The sequence below is a fragment of the Patagioenas fasciata genome, chromosome 22 (genome assembly GCF_037038585.1).
Source record: "Patagioenas fasciata isolate bPatFas1 chromosome 22, bPatFas1.hap1, whole genome shotgun sequence".
Classification (NCBI taxonomy): Eukaryota; Metazoa; Chordata; class Aves; order Columbiformes; family Columbidae; genus Patagioenas; species Patagioenas fasciata.
Genome location: NC_092541.1, coordinates 282,673 through 299,904, shown reverse-complemented (window position 1 = coordinate 299,904; position 17,232 = coordinate 282,673). Strand labels below are relative to the sequence as shown.

The window sequence follows — 17,232 nt, the reverse complement described above, 5'->3', positions numbered from 1 at the left end:
CGCGCGCGACGAGGGGCGGGGTGACCTTGGCCGCGCTCGCGCCGCCCCCGCCCGTTGGCCCTCGCGCCGCCCCGGCGCTGCCGCGGGGGCTGCTGGGGGCTGTAGGCGGAGGAGGCGGTGAGCGCGGGGCGGGCGGGGGCGGGAGCGGGAACGGGAGCGGGCCGCCCGGGGAGGCCCCAGGCCTGGTGGGCGCAGGGCCCGGGCCCGCGCCGGGGAGGCCCCGGGGAGACCCCGCGCGGGGCCGGCGCAGGTGCCGCGGGTCAGGGCCTGCGCGGGGGGGGTGCTCCCGCCGGGAGCTGCGGAGCCGCGGGCGGGCGCGGGGGGTCCGAGTCCTCCGCGGGAACCTCGAGGCGTCGAGCGGCTCCCGGAGCGGCGCCCGCGTCACACGGCGGCGTGTCCTCAGGTGACGCTGCGGGAGCCACGCACGGCGCGACAGCCACGGCCTGACAGCCACGGCCTGACAGACACGGCGCGATACCCACGGCCTGACACCCACGGCCTGACAGCCACGGCCTGACGCCCACGGCCTGACAGCCACGCGCGGCAGCCGCCCCGAGCCGCCCCGGCCGCTCCGCCCCCGCCATGGACGCGCTGCACGTGGCCGGCGTGCGCCTGGCCCAGGCGCTGCAGGCCGGGCCGCCCTGGCTGGAGCCGCTCTGGCTCTCCGTGACCGCCCTGGCCGACCCCAAGAGCGTCTTCACCGTCTGCTTCCCCGTCGCCCATTTCCTCGACCGCGAGGCGGGGCTGTCGGTGCTGTGGACCGGGCTGGTCTCAGAGTGGCTCAACGTGGTCCTCAAATGGTGAGAGGGCGGCCGGGAGCCTCGGGGTCCCGCCACGCCGGGTGACGCCGCAGGGCTGGGCGGCAGCACCTTCACAGCAGCAGGAGCGCGGCCGCAGGTCCGCTGGGCGGCGGGGCGGGTGCTGCTGCGCTGCCCGAGGGCGCGGGTGCCGCCGGTGCCCCGAGCGGCAGGAACGCACCGGCCAGGTGGCCGCGCAGAAGAGAGTCATGAGAGTGGGGGGATCCTGCCCCCGCTGCCGGCCCTCGGCTCCCCAGCGCCCGCCCGCTGTCTCAGCGGTTTCTGCCCCACCAGGTGGCTGTTCGGGGAGCGCCCGTTCTGGTGGGTCCATGAGTCGGGACTTGCCGAGAAGGTCCCGCTGCGCCAGTTCCCCGTGTCCTGCGAGACGGGACCGGGTGAGTAACGGCAAAAAGCTTTGACCCATGTCCCCGTCTGGCGCCGGGATCCGCCGGGAGGAGCTGCAGGTGCCCGCTCCCCAACCCATGTCCTGCGCATCCCCTCAGGGAGCCCCTCCGGCCACTGCATGATCACGGGGGCCGCGCTCTGGCCACTTGTCACCTTGCTGACGTCACTGGCGTCCCGGCGCTCCCGGAGGTGAGTCTGGGTGCGGACACGGCCCTGCCTGCGGGAGCAGCTGCAGTGGGTGGGCGCACAACCCCCTGCACGGGGCAGCTCCTGCAGGGCTCGGCTGTGCCCTGCAGCTCCGGCTGCCACAGAGACCCCCGAGCCCCCCCACCGCAGGTTTTCGCTCTCTTCCCCTCTGCTCTCCCCCAGCCTGGCACTGCGGCTGAGCCCCTTCATCGCCTACGTGCTGCTCCTCATCGTCCTCGGGCTCTCGCGCGTCTTCGTCCTCGCCCACTTCCCGCACCAGGTGCTCGGCGGCATCCTGGCAGGTGAGCGGGGTGGGGGCGGCGCTCGGGCGCCTGCCCGGGGCCTTTTGGGTGCCTTCCCCTCCCTGGAGCCCCCACCCACGCTGGCACCCCCGTCCACCCCTGCAGGGGCCGCCCTGGGCTGGGGGCTGCAGGGCCGGACCCCCACATCCCGCCCCGCCTGGTTCTTCCTGGCCGTGGCGCTGGCCCTGCTGGTGGGCACGCTGGCGCTGCACCACGCGCTGCTGGCTGCCGGCGTGGACATCGACTGGTGAGTCAGGGCCGGGCCGGGGGGCTGGGGTCTGCCACGGGGCAGGGGTCTCACCCCCGTCCCCCTGCCCGCAGGTCCATCGCTCTGGCCACCAAATGGTGCGCCAGCCCTGCCTGGCTGCGCCGCGACACCCGGCCCTTCGCCTCCGTGTGCCGTGACGCGGGCAGCAGCCTGGGGCTGGCGCTGGCGGCCGCGCTTCCCCTGCACCGGGGGCAGCCCCTGGCCCCCCGGCAGCGGCTGGCGGGGGCTGCGCTGGCGCTGGGGGCCGTGCAGGGGCTGCACCGGCTGCCGCAGCCGGAGGACACCGTGCTCTGGTACGGCGCCAGCATCCTCAGGTACGCGGCTGTGCCCTGGCTGGTGACATCGCTGCTGCCCCGGCTCATCCTCTGCCTCCCCAGGGGCCTGTGGGGCCCCCTACACGCCGAGTAGGGGTCCCCACCCGGGGGTCCTCACTGTGCCCCCCTCCTGGCTCTGCCCGTGGCACCCACGTCCATACAGGTCCCCCGGCCGGTTGTTTGACTCCTGCTGCTCCCCCTGGGCCACGAGACCCCCCCGGCACGGGGCAGGGCTGGGGTGTCCCCGTGCCCAGCAGGTCTGGGGACACACATGGGGACAGGCCCAGCCCGGGGTCACCGGCAAACAGCAACACCTTCCACTCCACCCCCAGCGCCCCCAGTCCCCCAGTTCAGTTTTCCCCTGGCGCAGGGAGGGGGAAGGGGCCGGGACCCCCTCACGCCAGGACCCCCCCACACTGTGGTGGTCGGAGGGGCTGCCCCGTTTCTCACCAAATAAAGGCACCAATGTGACCAACCTGCTGCCCTGGTCCTGCGCGGGGGGGCACGGGCCAGGGACCCCCATGCAGAGCTGGGGGCAATGGGGGGGCTGGAGCCTCCCGAGAGGTGGTGGGGATGGGGGTCGCAGCCCCCGGCCGTGCTGGGCCAGCTCCGTGCCCACCGGGTGGTGGGGAAACTGAGGCTCGTAGGGCAACCAGGGAGCCCTGGGGATGGGAAAGGGGGACACAAAGGGGACACAAAGGCACCGGTGCCCCCCGCCCCCCCACGCTGCGTGTGCCGCTGGGTATTGCCAGAAACAGTTTTATTTGTACAAGGACGAACATCGGTGACATTTTACAAAATACTGAACTGAAAACCTGGCAAGAGCGCGAGCGGGCGGAGACCGAGGGGGGGACACGGAGGGACACGGGGACACCGGCCCGAAGCACGACCTTCGCTGCGGGGGGCGGCCTGGCCCCGGGAGGGGTCGGTTCTACACGAGGTGTCACCCCCTCCTGGGAGGGGCCGCGACCCCCCTACCACAGAGAGGGGACAGAGAGGGTCCCGGGCCGCTGGTGCCACCAACAGACCCCCCGGGGACAGCTGGGCCGGAGTCCCCCCTTCCTCCTCCCCCCCAGGGACAGGGGACACCCCCTCGTCCCATCCCACCCCGGGACCCCAGACCCCGGAATAACTGAAACCCCCGCCCCCCCCCCCCACCGTTACAAAAATACAATTAAATAATCCATCTGTAGGAAATCCCGATACCTGGGGGTCTGTCCTGTTCCCTCCTTCAGAGCTCCGGTGGCCCCGAGTCCTCGGCCGGCGCGCTGACAGCAGCAAAGTCCTTCCTCCTCTGCTTTTTGGTCTTTTTCCTTTTTTTCTCCTTTAAGAACAAAGTTTTGTCCCAACGGAGGCGCCAGGACCCGTCACCCCCGGCCGCGGTGACACGGGGACAGTAACGGGGCTCGTCCCTCCCTGTCACCCCCGGCCGCGGTGACATGGGGACAGCAACGGGGCTCGTCCCTCCCTGTCACCCCCGGCCGCGGTGACACGGGGACAGCAACGGGGCTCGTCCCTCCCTGTCACCCCCGGCCGCGGTGACACGGGGACAGCAACGGGGCTCGTCCCTCCCTGTCACCCCCGGCCGGGGACACCAAGGGGAGGAGACAACCGGGGAAACCCAAAAGCTCACAGGGAAATTAAGGCATTAAAAAAAACAACGGAATCAAAGGCACAAATGTCCCCGTCGCCCCCCGGGACGGACACCAGGGCGGGGGGGCCACAGGGAAATGGAGAAAACAAGGAAAACCCCCTAAAACCAAGAGGAGCTGCCGGGGGCAGGGGCGGGCGGACGGACGGACGGACGGGGGCCGGTGAAGCGCTGCTGCACACAGACACGACCGCAAACACCGCGTGAGCCGGGACAGGACGGGCCTTTTTTTGTGTGTTTTTCTTCTCTTTTTAATAGAAAAAGAAAATATTTTCCTCTTTTTTTTTTTTCCTCCCAGTTTCTTCCATTCCAGCTTTTTGTCTTTTTTTTTCTTTTTCGTAGTTTTTTTTGAGTTTTTCTGTTTGTTTTAGTGATTTCTGTGTGTGTGTTTTTCCTCTTCCAGGTGATCCTCCCCTCTCGGGAACCAGCCTCATGGCACAGGCTCGGCCTCCATGGCCTCCATGGGCTCCATGGCCTCTATGGGCTCCACGGGCTCCATGGGCTCCACGGGCTCCGTGGGCTCCTCCACCGGCCTGCGCAGAGTGGGGAACTGAGGAGCGCTGCCCCCAGCCCCCCCGCCCCAACACCCCCGGTTCTGTCACCCCCCAGAGCCACCACCCCAGCACCCCCAGGTCCCCGTCATGCTCGGGTGGGACGCACCCGTCTGGGGTGACGCGCGGCCCCCCCCCATGCCACGCGTGGCTCCGCGTGCAGCCCCAGGTCCCCCGTGGCCGTACCTGGGCCGGGGGCCGCAGCCCCCCTGCTCGGCGCCCACCGACAGCAGCGCCATGGCCGTCACGGTCTCGGCCTCCGCCGTCTCCCCTGCCTGCACCTCCCGCAGCGAGCGGCCCACGGCGCCCGCGCAGCCCCGCAGCGAAGCCCAGTGCCGGCCTGGGGACACCACAGCGCTGGGACGGGCCCGCGGGGACCCCCACCGCAGGGACCCCCACCGCAGGGACCCCCACTGTGGGCGGCCCAGAGACCCCCTTGTCGCTCACAGCTGGGACAGCCCGGGGCGCCCCCATGGCCAGGACACACGTGGGGAGCCCCCTGGGTCCCCCCCAAGGACTGGGACAGCGCGGGTACACCCGGGACAGGCACATCCCCAAAGACCCCTCCAGGTCCCCCAGGGCAAGGAGGGTCCTCAGGGCCTCCTGTGGCAGGGACAGACCTGATGGTGACCCCAATGGCGAGGACAGCGCTGGGGACCCCTCTGTGGCCCCCAGGACAGAGCCAGCCCCGATTCCCCGCCGTGTTCCCCATGGCAGGGACAACCCAGGGACCCCCGGACCCCGACCCCCGCTGGCCGCAGGGTCTCACTCTGGATCTCGATGACCTTCTCCAGCGTGGCCACTGCGTTGGCGTTGGGCTTCTGCTGCAGGAGGGACGGGTCCAGGGGCTCCAGCTGGGGGGGGAGCCATCAGCACCCCAAACCCGCCACCAGCCCCCCAAACCCCCCGAGAGCAGGGAGGGGACCAGAGCCCCTTCCATCGACCCAGGGGAAGCCGAGGCACAACGCGCGTGCCCTGACACCCCCTGCACCCGGGGGTCAGCGGGTGGCAAGGAGGGGTCCCCAGGGGCGCGTGTCCCGGGGTGACCCGCACCTCCAGGCCCAGCAGCGCGGACACGCAGGCCTCCGAGGCGTCGCAGATGGCCGTCAGGTCGTGCCCGCCCTCCAGCGCCAGCACCACGCGGCCCCCCGCCAGCGTCATCAGCTGCTTCGTCAGGTGGCCAAAGCCTGCGGGGACACCAACGGGGGTGACAAGCAGCTCCAGCAGGGCCCCTGTACCCGGGGGCCACCCCCGGACCCCACTCACATTTGGCGGTGACAGAGTAGCCGCCGAGCGGTGACAAGTGACCTTCAACAGCGTCAAATCCGGCCGAGACCAGCACCACGTCCGGGGAGAACTCGGTTGCGATGGGCATCACCACGGTCCTGGAGGGCGGGTCAGGCCACAGGGACCTCCAGGGCACAGCGACCCCCAAGGCACCGCGACCCCCGGGCCACAGGGACATCCCTGGGGCACAGGGACCCCCGGGACACAGGGACATCCCCGGGACACAGGGACCTCCAGGACACAGGGACATCCCTGGGACACAGGGACAACCCCAGGGCACAGGGACCCCCAGGGCACAGGGACCCCCAGGACACAGGGACCTCCAGGACACAGGGACATCGCCAGGGCACAGGGACATCCCCAGGGCACAGGGACATCCCTGGGGCACAGGGACATCCCCGGGGCACAGGGAACCCCTCCAGGGCACAGGGAACCCCCTGGGGTACAGGGCCCCCCAGCGCACAGCCCCCCAGGACGCCCACCTGAACGCGGTCAGATACTCCACGTCCCCGATGGGGGGGTCCACGCCGCCGGTCCAGGCGATGTTGACGTTGTAGCCCACTCCCATCCCGCTGCCCACCTGGGCACAGCCATGAGTGACCCCAGTGCTGCCGCCAGAGTGGGGGACACCGGGGGACACCAGGTCCCCCCCGCGGCCCCCCATACCTCCTCGGGCGCCCCGCTGCCCGGGAAGAAGTTGCCGTCGTCGTAGCGGTGCAGGGAGACGTAGAGGACGCCGGGGTCGCTGTAGAAGGCTTGTTGGGTCCCGTTCCCGTGGTGGATGTCCTGCCGGTGCCAGCAGCGTCACGGACCCCCACCCGTCCTGCAGGGTCCCTGCCACCTGGGGGGCCCCGTCCCCCTCCCCGGGGCCCTTACCCAGTCCACGATGAGGATCCGGCCCACGCTGAGCTTCTGCTGGAGCAGTTTGGCCGAGATGGCCACCGAGTTGAAAAAGCAAAAGCCCCTGGGGATGGCGAGCGTTGGTGAGCACCGGGGTGTCCCCAGCGTCCCCCCGGCCCTGGCAGGGGTCCCACACTCACATGGCCGTGGACTCCTCCGCGTGGTGCCCCGGGGGGCGGATGACGGCAAAGCCGTTCTGCGGGGACAGAGAGGGGCACGTGTGACACCTGCACACCCCGAGCGCGCGGGGCCCCGGGGGGGCACAGGGACACCTGTGACGTGCCAGCCCTCCCCTCACCTTGATGTCCCCAGCCGCCACCTTGAAGGCGAGCTCCAGCAGGCAGCCCACGGCCATGCGCACCGCGCTGGACGAGTGCATCTCGTTCCACACCGTGTCACTGTCCACCTGTGGCGGGGGACACGGGGACACGTCAGCGGGGCCAGGCCAGCCCAGGGCCCCCCGCCACCACACACTCACCCCGATGCCCCCGCAGGGCAGCACGGCGTACGTCTTCTGGCCGATGGGACCTGGCAGGGCAGACGGTACCGTCACAAGGGGGTGGCAGTGGGGACAGCGTCCACCCAAATCCAAAAGGGGACCCAGGCGTCCGGGCACCCCCGCCCCCAGTCAGCGTCTACCCAGGAGCTTCTTGCTGTCGAGCTTCTGGCGGTTGAGGGGGCTGGTGCCGTAGAGCAGCGCGTGGTGCTCCGAGTGCACCGTCTGGATCTCCTCCAGCGTCGCCTTCCTGCCCCGGACGCGCTGCGAAGGGGACACGGGGATGAGCCCCAGGTGAGGGGCACCCGGGGGCGGGAGGGGGCCCCGGGGGCCTCACCTCGCACTTGCCGAGGAGCCCGGTCTCCTGTAGGCGCGACCAGATGCTCTGGATGCGGCCGGCGTGCTCGGGGTGGACGTTGGTGTTGCCGCAGGTGCACTGGTGCTTCAGCATGAAGGTGTCGTACACCACGCCTGCGCGGCAGCCTCAGCGCGGCCCCGGCCCACGGGGGAGCCCGCGGGGCAGGGTCCCACGGGACACAGGGCACCCCAGGAACGAGCGGCACCGTGGCACACGGGCAGCTCTGGGCACCCCAGGATGGGAAACCCTTCGGAACACGGGGACCCCCTGGCACCCCAAGGGACTGGAAACCCCAGGGACAGGGACGCCCCTGGGCACAAGGGACGTGACACCCCCAGGGACAGCAGCCCCCCGCCCCAGGCCGCCCGCCGTCCCCCCCGCCCGTACCTGTGGTGAAGAGGTGCTGGGGGGGCCCGCTGGGCGCGGGGGGCTTCACGCCGGCGCTGGCCGGGGACGACTGGGTGCGGGCGAGCGCCGGGTGCGGCAGCGCCAGGACGCCCAGGGGGGGGCCGGGGAAGAGCTGCAGCGGCGCCTCGGGGAACACCTGGGGGGCCCGGCCCCGTCAGCCCGGCCACGGCCCCGCACGGCCCAGCCGGGGAGGGGAGGGGGCGGCCACGGGCGAGGTGGGGGGGATGAGTCACGGCGGGGGCCGGGGGCTGCGGGGGCGGCAGAGCCGGAGGCTGGGGGGGATGAGTCACCGGGCCCTCCAAGTCATCCTGCGGCAGCGGGGGGGCTGGGGCTGGAGAGCGGGGGACCCGGGGATCGGTGGGGGCCACTCGTGCAGAGCTTGGGGGGCACGTAGGGAGCTGGTGACGTTTGGGCCTCCCCACCCTGATCCACGGGCCCCCAGAGTCTCACCTGCTTGTAGGTGACGCCCAGCTCGGCCACGTCAGGGGCCTCGTCCCCGCTGTCACCCGGCTCGAGGGGCTCCCCACGGCCCCCAGGGTCCTGCGGGCGCTCCGGGGGGTCCCCGGTGTCCGGGGGGGCGAGTGGGGGGACCCCATCACCCGGGGGGGGAGACTGCTGCTCCGTCAGCTCCTCCTCCGTCTCCTCGGGGTGGGTGGGGGGCTGCCGCGCCAGCTCCCCCGCCTTGGGGAGCAGCTGGGGGGGCGGTGGGTGCAGGGGCCAAACTGAGCCCCCCAGCACCCCCGCCAGCCCCCCAGCGACCCAGTGACCCCGGCCCCACAGCCACCCTGCACCACCCTCTGCTCAGGACCCCCCCACACCCACCCCACGCCCCACAGCTGCCCAGGACCCCCCCACACCCACCCCACGCCCCACAGCTGCCCAGGACCCCCCCCGACACCCACCCCACGCTCCCCCCGCCGCCCCCTCCAGCCCCACGGCGACCCCTCCCCACCTTGCCCAGCGACACCTGCTGCTTGTCGAGGAAGTGGTGCTGGAGGGCGCCGTGGGGCAGGGCGCCGTGGGGCAGGGCCTGGGGGCTCTGGGGCAGCGGAGACGACTGCGTGCGGCTCAGGGGCCGGTGCCGCGGCAGCTTCGTCACCGTCCGCGCGCTCCCCACGCGCTCCCCGGTCACCAGCGGCGACTGCCCGTGCAGCGGCACTGCGGGAGCCGCGTTAGGCGCTGCCCGGCCCGGCCGGGCGCCGGCGCCGCCAGCGGGAAACCCAGGAGGTGCGGGGGAAACCGAGGAAGAGCGGGGGAAACCGAGGAAGCGCGGAGGAAACCGAGGAAGCACGGGGGAAACCGAGGATGTGTGGGGGAAACCGAGGAAGCGCGGGGGAAACTGAGGAAGCACGGGGGAAACCGAGGATGTGTGGGGGAAACCGGGGAAGCGCAGGGGAAACCGAGGAAGCGCGGGGGAAACCGAGGAAGCGCGGGGGAAACCGAGGAAGCGCGGGGGAAACCGAGGAAGTGCAGGGAAAGCGCGGCAGCGCGGGGGAAGCCGTGCGGCGCGGGCTCTCACCGGCGATGAGGGTGCTCTGCTGGCGCGCTTGCTCCAGCAGCAGGACGTGCTGCAGCAGGGACGCGGGGCCGGCGGGGGGGTCCCCGTCCAGCGCCACCCCCAGCAGGCAGCCCGGGATGGACGATGTGCTCAGGAACTTGCCGGTGAGGGTGGCCCCGGGGCGCAGAGTGGCCACCGCCGGGCGCTCGGCCTCCGCCTGCGGGGACAGCTTGGGGGACGCCTGCGGGGACGGGGGCTGGCACCGCGTCCCCACTGCCGCGCGGAGGGCACAGGGACAGGGATCCCCCCACCCACCATCAGCCCTCGTGCTGCTGGGTGACCCCCACCAGGGCACCGGGGCCCCAGGCCACTCCTATGGGACACCGGGTCCTTGTGCCGCCCCCCAGGGGGTCCCACACCAGCCCTATGGGGCTTCAGGTCCGAGTGCTGCCCCACGGGGCACAGGGTCCCCACGCAGCGTCCCTGCGCCGGCCCCACTCACGCTGAGGTGGGAGTTGGTGACGGTGACGGTGGCCTGGAGCCCCAGCGAGATGTTGGGCAGCGACGGGGACGTGTAGAGGCTGAGCTGGCCGGAGCCGTCCAGCGCCAAGGGCTGCGGCAGGAGCTGCTGCGGCGGGGACGCGCACAGACACGCCATGAGCACGTGTGCCACGACACGCCACGGACAGGCACACACATGTGCCATGACACGCCACGGACAGGCACACGCGTGTGCTGCAACATGGCATGAACAGGCACACGCATGTGCTGCAACACGTCATGAGCACGTGTAGCATGACACGCCGTGGACAGGCACACACGTGTGTCCCATGACACGCCACGGACACACGCACGACCTGCAGCCCTGGGAGCAGCCACTGGCTGTGTGTACCTGAGCACACGTGTGTGCCTGGACACAGACCCGCTGGCTGCACACGTCTGAGCACGTGTGTGCTCTCTGAGCGTGCTGTGCTGCACACATCTGAGCACGCACATGGACGTACGTGTACCCCGAGCACGCTCACAGCACACACTCGCACACACACGTGCACGCCGAGCACGCTCACAGCACACACTCGCACACACACGTGCACGCCGAGCACGCTCACAGCACACACTCGCACACACACGTGCACGCCGAGCACGCTCACAGCACACACTCGCACACACACGTGCACGCCGAGCACGCTCACAGCACACTCCCCGCAGCCCGTACCTCGGCGGGGATGTTGGGCACGGAGCCGGTGAGGCCGTTCTCGGCAATGGCGCCGTGGGAGCTGTTGGGGGAGCTGGGCCCGGAGCCGGGGGCGCTGCTGCAGAGCGAGGACACTGCGGGGGGGCCACGCGTCAGGGGCCCCACCACGCCCAGCCCCGCCTCGGCGTCCCCTGCCGGGGCCATGGGAGGGGGGCAGCGTGCGCCCGAGTGTGTGTGCACGTTCAAAGCTGCGCGAATACACAAGCGTGTGCGTGCGCGCGTTACAGAACCACTCGTGCACGTGTTGCACAAGCATGTATATGCACAAACATAGGTGTGCGCACATTACACAAGCACATATGCGTACATATGTTGCACAAGCATATATGTGCATGCATACACGTGTGCACACACCTTACCCAAGCACACACACGCGTTGCACGACCCTGTGCACGCCCTGGCAGCCAACAGGGCAAGGGCGTGGGGTCCCGGCCAGAGCCCCCATCGCTGCAAAGAACCCCCCAGTGACCCAGGGAAACTGAGGCAGCCCCGGCGCCCAGCTCACCCGTGATCTCAATCGCGCGCTTCTTGAAGGTGCTGATGACGGTGCCGTCCTTCCTGCGCAGCAGCGGGCTGCTCCTGCGCTCCGCCACCTTCTGCTTCAACCGCGACCGCACCTTCAGGTTGGGCTCGGAGGCTGCGGGGGCCCCGGGGCAGCGGCGTCAGCCTCGCACGGCTCCAGCGCCCCCGCCGGTGCCCCCCGGCGCCCCCGCACCCACCGGTTTTGCGCAGCGGGAAATCGTCCCGGCCGTCGTAGGTGCCGAGGAGGGGGAGTTTGTAGGAGGGGGGAGTCCCGGGGCTGCCAGTCTGGGGCGGGGAACTCTGGTCCAACGAGGTGTGGTGAGCCCTGGGGGGCGAAGGTGGAAGAGACTGGGACGCCCAGGTGCCCCCGCCCCAGCCTGGGGGGTGTCTGGGTTCTGGGGTGACCTACCAACATTTGGGGTGCTGGGGGAGGGAATGGTTGGGCGGGCCGGTGCCCGGCTCCTTCGTCTTGCTGAGCAGAAACTCCTGCAGCTTCAGCTTCACCTCGGTGCTGGCGATGGCACCTGGGGGGACACGGCTGGGATGGGGGGACGGCCCGCGCTCCCCCCAGCCCCCGGGAGCCTCCTGCAGCCCCCGGCCCCGCGCAGCCCCCGGCCCCGCTCACTCTCGCGGCTCCTGTCCTTGCTGCGCAGCGCGTGCAGCTGCTCCAGGCGCTGCTGCTGCTCCAGCTCCTGCCGCTCCCGCTGCCGCTGCTGCTCCAGCTCCTGCTGCCGGCGCGCGGCCAGCGCCTCCTGCTGCTGCTGCGGGACCCGCGCGCGCCCGCGCCCCCATGTACGCGGCAGCACACCCCGCCCGGCCCCAGCACCCCCGTGCACGACCCCCCTGGCTCCAGCACCCCCAAAAGCTCCATCACCCCGACAACTGACACCCCACGGCTCCAGCACCCCGTCCCTCCCTGGTGGCCCCATCGCTGTGGACAGGTGATGCCCCCTTGACCCCTGGTCTCCTCCCCAAAGTCCCCATCACCCCAACAGGTCATACCCCACAGCTCCACCACCCCAAGACAGGATGCCCCATGGCTCCATCACCCAGACAGGTCGCACCCCACCGCTCCATCACTCCAAGACAGGATGCCCCATGGCTCCACCACCCAGACAGGTGACACCCCACAGCTCCATCATCCCAAATATCTCCCCAATGACCCCAGCACCCCAAGACAGTGATGCCACATGGCTCCATCAGCCCCCATCTCCCCCAAATGGCTCCAACCCCCCCCAACAGGTGACCCCCCAGGCTCCATCACCCCCCACGCACCTTGAGGTGCTTCTGGAGCTGGACCTCGTGCTGGCGGGTGAGGTGCTCATGCTGCTTCTGGAACTCGGCGAAGAGCAGCTGCTTCTGGAGCTGCTGCTGCTGCTTGAGCGCCAGGAGCTCCCGCTGCAGCTGCCGCTCCCGCGCCGCCGCGTCCAACCCCGGGCCCCGCCGCTCCCCGGGGGGCTCCGCCGGCCCCTCCGGCCCTGCGGGCACCGGCAGGCTGGGGGGGCAGGGGTCCCAGGGACGGGGGCGGCCGGGGCAGGCGCAGGGGACGGGAATCGCCAGGGATGGGGCAGTGTGGGGGCAGCGGGGGTGCCGGGGACCAGCCCCCCCACCAGGACCCCGGGTCCCCCACCAGCTCCGAGTGCCCTGGATCCGCCCCGCACTTGTTACCCCCCCGCTCCAGAAATAGGGGAGTCATCCCAAGCTGAGCCCCCGCATCTGCAACACGCAACAAGAGGGCAGTCGGGGGCAGGATCGAGCCCTCCCCCACTAACACCTACCCCCCTACAGCCCCGAGCCAGGGACGGGCACAGCCCCCCCAGCACCCACCAGAAACCCACAGAAAACCGGGGGGTGGGGGCACACACCCCCCCCCCCCGCAGCGAAGGACACGGGCAGGGAGCCCAGGCCCCCGGGCCCTGCCCCCTGTACCGGGGTTCGGCGGGGGGACCCCGGCACCACGCAAACAGGAAGGCGGGGGCGGGGGCGCGCGCTGCATGCTAACGTGCGCCCCCCCGCCCGCACGCCGGGCACTGACGCGCGCCCGGGCCGACCGGCGGACGTCACCGCAGCGCGGGACCGACCCGGGCCCCGCCGCCCCCTCCCCAGCACGGCGCCTGCACCCCCGCACCGAGGAGCGCCCCCTCGGCCCCTCCCGGTTCAGCCCGGGGCTCAGCCTCGGGGCGCCACGCACCGGGGGCAGGTTTGGGGGTGCCCGCGGCTCCACAAGGCCCGACAGTCCCCACTTTGGGGGGGGGGGGGACACAAAGCCGCCCACAGGCGGTGCTGGGGTGCAATGGGGGGTGGCAGCACCCAGCACCAGCCAGAAGCGGCGGCACCCGGGGGGGTGCTAAAAATAGCGACGGGAGGGGCCGGGGCAGGAGTCAAACCTGCACTTAGGGGCTCAGAAGTGGCTTTGGGCTGGCGAGGGGCCGGGGCCACCACCCTTGCCGGGGGGGCCACCACCCCATGGGATGGGGCTGCTTAACCCCTTGGTGCCCACAGGCCCCCCCAAACGAAGGCCCCCCCGGCCAGCGCAACAGGCGCCTCTGCACGGGCTGCACCGTCCCCATGGGGTGCACTGCGGGGGGAGAGCGGCTCTGCCCCGTGCACACTCGTGCACCCGCACCCCCAGCCCCCGCGCCAGACCCGGCTTCAGCCCCCAAAACCCGCCCCCCGGGCAGCCCCGGAGCGCAGGGCACAGATCTGGCCCCCCCGCGGGCTCTCGTCCTGGCGCCTGGAAATCGCCGCGCACGGGAGGAGCCGCCTATAAATAGGGCAGCGCGGGGGGGCCCCGCTGGCTCCCGCGGGACGGGGCGTGCCCTGTGCCCCCATCCCTCCGGGGACACGCGGGGCCGCCCTGGCTGCACCCCCGAACTGCCCCCCAGCACTGAGGAAGAGCGGCTGCTCCTGCCCGGGGGGCTGCACAGGGCTGGGATCCCCTGATCCCCCGAGAAGCCCCCAGACCCACCCGCCCCCTCCCCTCACTGCTGGGCCGTTAATCGCATCAGCGCTGCCGGGAATAAAACCCGGGTCGCCAGAGGGGGATCGGCCCCCGGCCTGGAGAGCGCGGCGAGCGGCCCCCCCACAGGAGCCCCCGGGGGTCCCCGTCTGGCGGGGGGGGGGGGAGGGCGCAGACGCCGACTCAGCGCATTTCCCACCGGATCAGTGACCCGAAGCGGCTCCATGGGGCTGGGCCCAGGGGGTGACAATGGGCTGAGGCGGTGACATCCCCCCCAGCCGTGCGTAACCCCCCCCGCCGGCAGCAGCCACGTTTATTTACCCGCAAGTTAATCCCAAGCCGGGACTTTTAATAGCTGGGATATTTCTGGCCGCCCCCGGCCCCTGCCCCTCCGGGGTGCCGCGGGCCCTGACGTCACCGGCTATTCTGGTGCCGCCGGCGGGCACGAGGCCACGGGAAGCGGCGCTGGGGCCGCCCGAGCCGCGCAGCCCCTCCAGGGGTGGTGGCACACAGGGGGACACGGTCAGGGAACGGGGTGAACAGCGGGGATGGAGGAGCGGGGGTACCTGCACCCCAGGGATGACCCCACCACCTGTGTGACACTTGGGGACACGCGGCGCCTGCAGAACCCCCAAAGGCAGCTCAGCTTTGGGGTGAGCACGGGGTGAGGTGCAGGGAGGGCCCCGGGGGACACTGAGCACCCGTCAGGCGACAGGGAGCCCTCGGGCTCAGGAGCGCCCTGTGACACGTCCCGTGTCCCTGTGATGCACGTGGCCCCAGGGAGCACAGCTGAGACCGGCCCAACTCATCACAGCCGCCGCGGCCCCCCAGGCCCGGCCGGAGCTGCAGCTGGGAGGGGACCCCAAGGAAACCGCTGCGGGGACGGGCAGAGGTGGCCCGGCCAGGTCCCTGTGCCACCGCGCCACGTGCCAGGCACGGCCGGGCGCCGCTCCAGCCCCGCGGCCGCTCCAAAAATACCGGCAGCGGGCAGCGGCAGCACCGGGGCAAGCGGTGGCGCGGGATACTGGGGACAAAGGGGACACCCCACCCCTGTCCTGAACTGACCGCACATCTCCAGTGCCACCCAGACGGATGGGGTCCCTGACATCACCCCATGCCTCAGTTCCCCGCCCCGCCACCCTGAAAGCTGCAGGTGGACGCGGGAGTCGGCGAAGCCGCTTGTCCCTGGCCGAGCGTCGGGGCCACGCGCGTCCAGGTGCCACTGGAATTCCCACCGGGCTAATTACAGGGCGGCTCTGATGAGGAGCCAGCAGCACCCACGCGGCAGGGGCAGCCCGCAGTCACCAGCTTGTCCCCATGCACCACCCTGGGATGTCACCGAGGTGAGCCCACGTCCCCGCACGCTGGGGTCCACGGGGACCTGCTGCCGAGCAGCACCACCAGATTTCACGGTAAAGAGCCGAAGCAGCCGCCGCGTGTGACCCGTGTGGACGGCGCTGACCGACCCGTGCCGCGGCAGGATGGCGCTGACCGACCCGTGCCTCAGTTTTTCAGGTGCCGGGTCCGGGATCACCGGGGCGGCTCACGCACCGCGCCCGCCACACGGCACCCACTGTCTCGCACGGTGACGCCCACGCGGGCGCAGATGGGGCGCAGCGGGCGCGTGGCGGCGATGCGCCGGGCGGGACACCGCGATGGCACGTCAGTCCCCGTCCCCCCGACGGCTGCTGAGGTGAGGGGGGGGCTCCGGGGCCACGGTGGGGACCCCCCCACGCAGGGGGGCTGGGGATGATGCCCGGCTGGGTGCAGCGCCCCCCGCTGTCCCCGGGTCTCACCTGTGTCACTCTGGGGGTCCATGGTGGCCGGCGGGTGACAGTGGTGCGGGGGGGGGCCGTGCGGAGAGGCTGTCAGCGCCGGGGCTGTGCCTGCGCCGCCGGGGAGCCCTGCGGGACCAAGCGCCCCCGTCAGCACCCCCGGCCCCCCGGGAGAGCCCCCAAGACCCAAACCGCGGGTGCTCGGAGGCGACAGCCTGATCCAGCCCCGCGCCCCCCGGTCCCTGAGCACCCGCTGGCGGGACGCGGCCCCGGGGAATGGGGGACCCTGCAAAGCGGGTGGGGGGACAGAGGGGACGTGGAGAACACAGAGGGGACGCGGGGGGGACAGCGTTACACAAGGCTCTGCAGGAAAAGGGGGGGGCACAAACGGGAAGCCCGGGGAGAACGGTGGGGAAGCGCAGCCCCCGAGGCCCTCCCGCGGTACCACCCCCCACGGGGACGGGGTGGGCCCCCCGCGGGTCTCGTTCAGCAGGGTCGGACCCAGCCGCATGGGGGGGACGCACACTCAGGGCCGACCCGGCTCCCCACAATGCTGCAGCCGCCCCGAGGCATCGCCCCGACACGGGGGTCGGGACGGGCCACGCGTGGGGGCCACGCTCAGCTCTGCAGGGGCGGGACGGACCCCGCGGGGTCAGGGGGGCGCTACCGGCAGACCCGACCCCGGCGCGGTGCAACGGGCCCCCCCTGCAAAGGGCCCGCGCTGCGGAGCCGCCGTCGCGCTGGCGCGCGGACCCCGCGCTGCTCCGCGCAAACCCCGTCGCGCGGGTCCCCCATTTGCGCGGGTCCCCCCCGATGTGCACGACCCCCCATTCGCACGGGACCCCCGACACTGCACAGCGACCCCCGCGCTGCAGCCCCCCCGCGGTGCGCGGCGCCCCCCCCGCCGCGCCGCTCCCCTCCCCGCCCGGCCCCGGTACCTGCGCGGGCCCCGGTCCCGGCCCCATCGCCCCGCGCGCGCCCCGCCGCCCCTCCATCTTTGCAGCGGGGCCCCGCCCGCCCCGACAACAACATTCGGTGACGTCACTCGCCGTCACGTGACGGAACCCTGCGCTAAAAATAGCCTCGCCCCGCCCCTTCCCCGGGGGCGGGGCGAGTCGGGGGGGGGGGCCCTTAAAGGGGCCGGGGCGGGGGCAATGGCATGTGCGTGTGAGTGCGTGTGCGCTGGTGTGCAACTGCGTATGTGTGAGTGTGCGCTACGGGCTGGTGTGCAACGGCACAGTATGAGTGTGTAGTGAGCAAATGTGCAACGGCACGCGTGTGAGCGCCTGTGACGGGGTGG

At 71.8% G+C, this 17,232-nt stretch overlaps 2 protein-coding genes across 7 annotated transcripts; one reads left to right on the top strand and one right to left on the bottom strand.

Annotated features, from left to right (window-relative positions):
- The first annotated feature begins 17 nt into the window (after positions 1 to 17).
- G6PC3 (glucose-6-phosphatase catalytic subunit 3) lies at positions 18 to 3,981 on the top strand. 2 transcript variants are annotated; one of them, XM_071798226.1, is made up of 8 exons: positions 18 to 117; positions 404 to 800; positions 1,092 to 1,192; positions 1,301 to 1,391; positions 1,572 to 1,690; positions 1,796 to 1,937; positions 2,012 to 2,272; positions 2,436 to 3,981. In XM_071798226.1, exons 2-8 carry the CDS (start codon positions 583 to 585, stop codon positions 2,908 to 2,910), a joined length of 1,407 nt encoding a protein of 468 aa, XP_071654327.1. In that variant the 5' UTR covers positions 18 to 117; positions 404 to 582; the 3' UTR covers positions 2,911 to 3,981. The 2 variants fall into 2 exon arrangements, with proteins under 2 accessions (XP_071654327.1, XP_071654328.1); XM_071798227.1 differs by lacking the exon at positions 18 to 117 and adding an exon at positions 151 to 250.
- Positions 3,982 to 4,193: 212 nt separating this feature from the next.
- Positions 4,194 to 16,964, bottom strand: HDAC5 (histone deacetylase 5). Of its 5 annotated transcripts, none has more exons than XM_065855956.2 (26): positions 16,871 to 16,964; positions 15,954 to 16,061; positions 12,474 to 12,676; positions 11,824 to 11,959; positions 11,608 to 11,722; positions 11,396 to 11,523; positions 11,182 to 11,313; positions 10,638 to 10,750; positions 9,924 to 10,049; positions 9,443 to 9,662; positions 8,876 to 9,081; positions 8,374 to 8,616; positions 7,903 to 8,059; positions 7,495 to 7,628; positions 7,301 to 7,421; positions 7,140 to 7,189; positions 6,960 to 7,067; positions 6,802 to 6,857; positions 6,638 to 6,725; positions 6,428 to 6,547; positions 6,244 to 6,341; positions 5,741 to 5,859; positions 5,528 to 5,661; positions 5,244 to 5,328; positions 4,661 to 4,814; positions 4,194 to 4,456 (listed from the first exon to the last, which is right to left on the bottom strand). In XM_065855956.2, the coding sequence occupies exons 1-26, from the start codon at positions 16,962 to 16,964 to the stop codon at positions 4,354 to 4,356; spliced, it is 3,351 nt and encodes a 1,116-aa protein (XP_065712028.2). In that variant the 3' UTR covers positions 4,194 to 4,353. The 5 variants fall into 5 exon arrangements, with proteins under 5 accessions (XP_065712028.2, XP_065712031.2, XP_065712032.2 ...); XM_065855959.2 differs by having other exon boundaries at positions 8,374 to 8,604; positions 16,871 to 16,950; XM_065855960.2 differs by having other exon boundaries at positions 9,443 to 9,638; positions 16,871 to 16,950.
- Positions 16,965 to 17,232: the final 268 nt, after the last annotated feature.

Coding starts and splice junctions, on each gene's coding strand:
- HDAC5 (XM_065855956.2), bottom strand. CDS start 16,964: ATGTTGTTGTCGGGGCGGGCGGGGCCCCGCTGCAAAGATGGAGGGGCG. Junction 7,190..7,300: donor CGACAGCAAGAAGCTCCTGG/GTAGACGCTGAC, acceptor CTGCCCTGCCAG/GTCCCATCGGCCAGAAGACG. Junction 6,548..6,637: donor GGATCCTCATCGTGGACTGG/GTAAGGGCCCCG, acceptor TGGCACCGGCAG/GACATCCACCACGGGAACGG.
- G6PC3 (XM_071798226.1), top strand. CDS start 583: ATGGACGCGCTGCACGTGGCCGGCGTGCGCCTGGCCCAGGCGCTGCAG. Junction 1,193..1,300: donor GTCCTGCGAGACGGGACCGG/GTGAGTAACGGC, acceptor GCATCCCCTCAG/GGAGCCCCTCCGGCCACTGC. Junction 1,392..1,571: donor GCGTCCCGGCGCTCCCGGAG/GTGAGTCTGGGT, acceptor GCTCTCCCCCAG/CCTGGCACTGCGGCTGAGCC.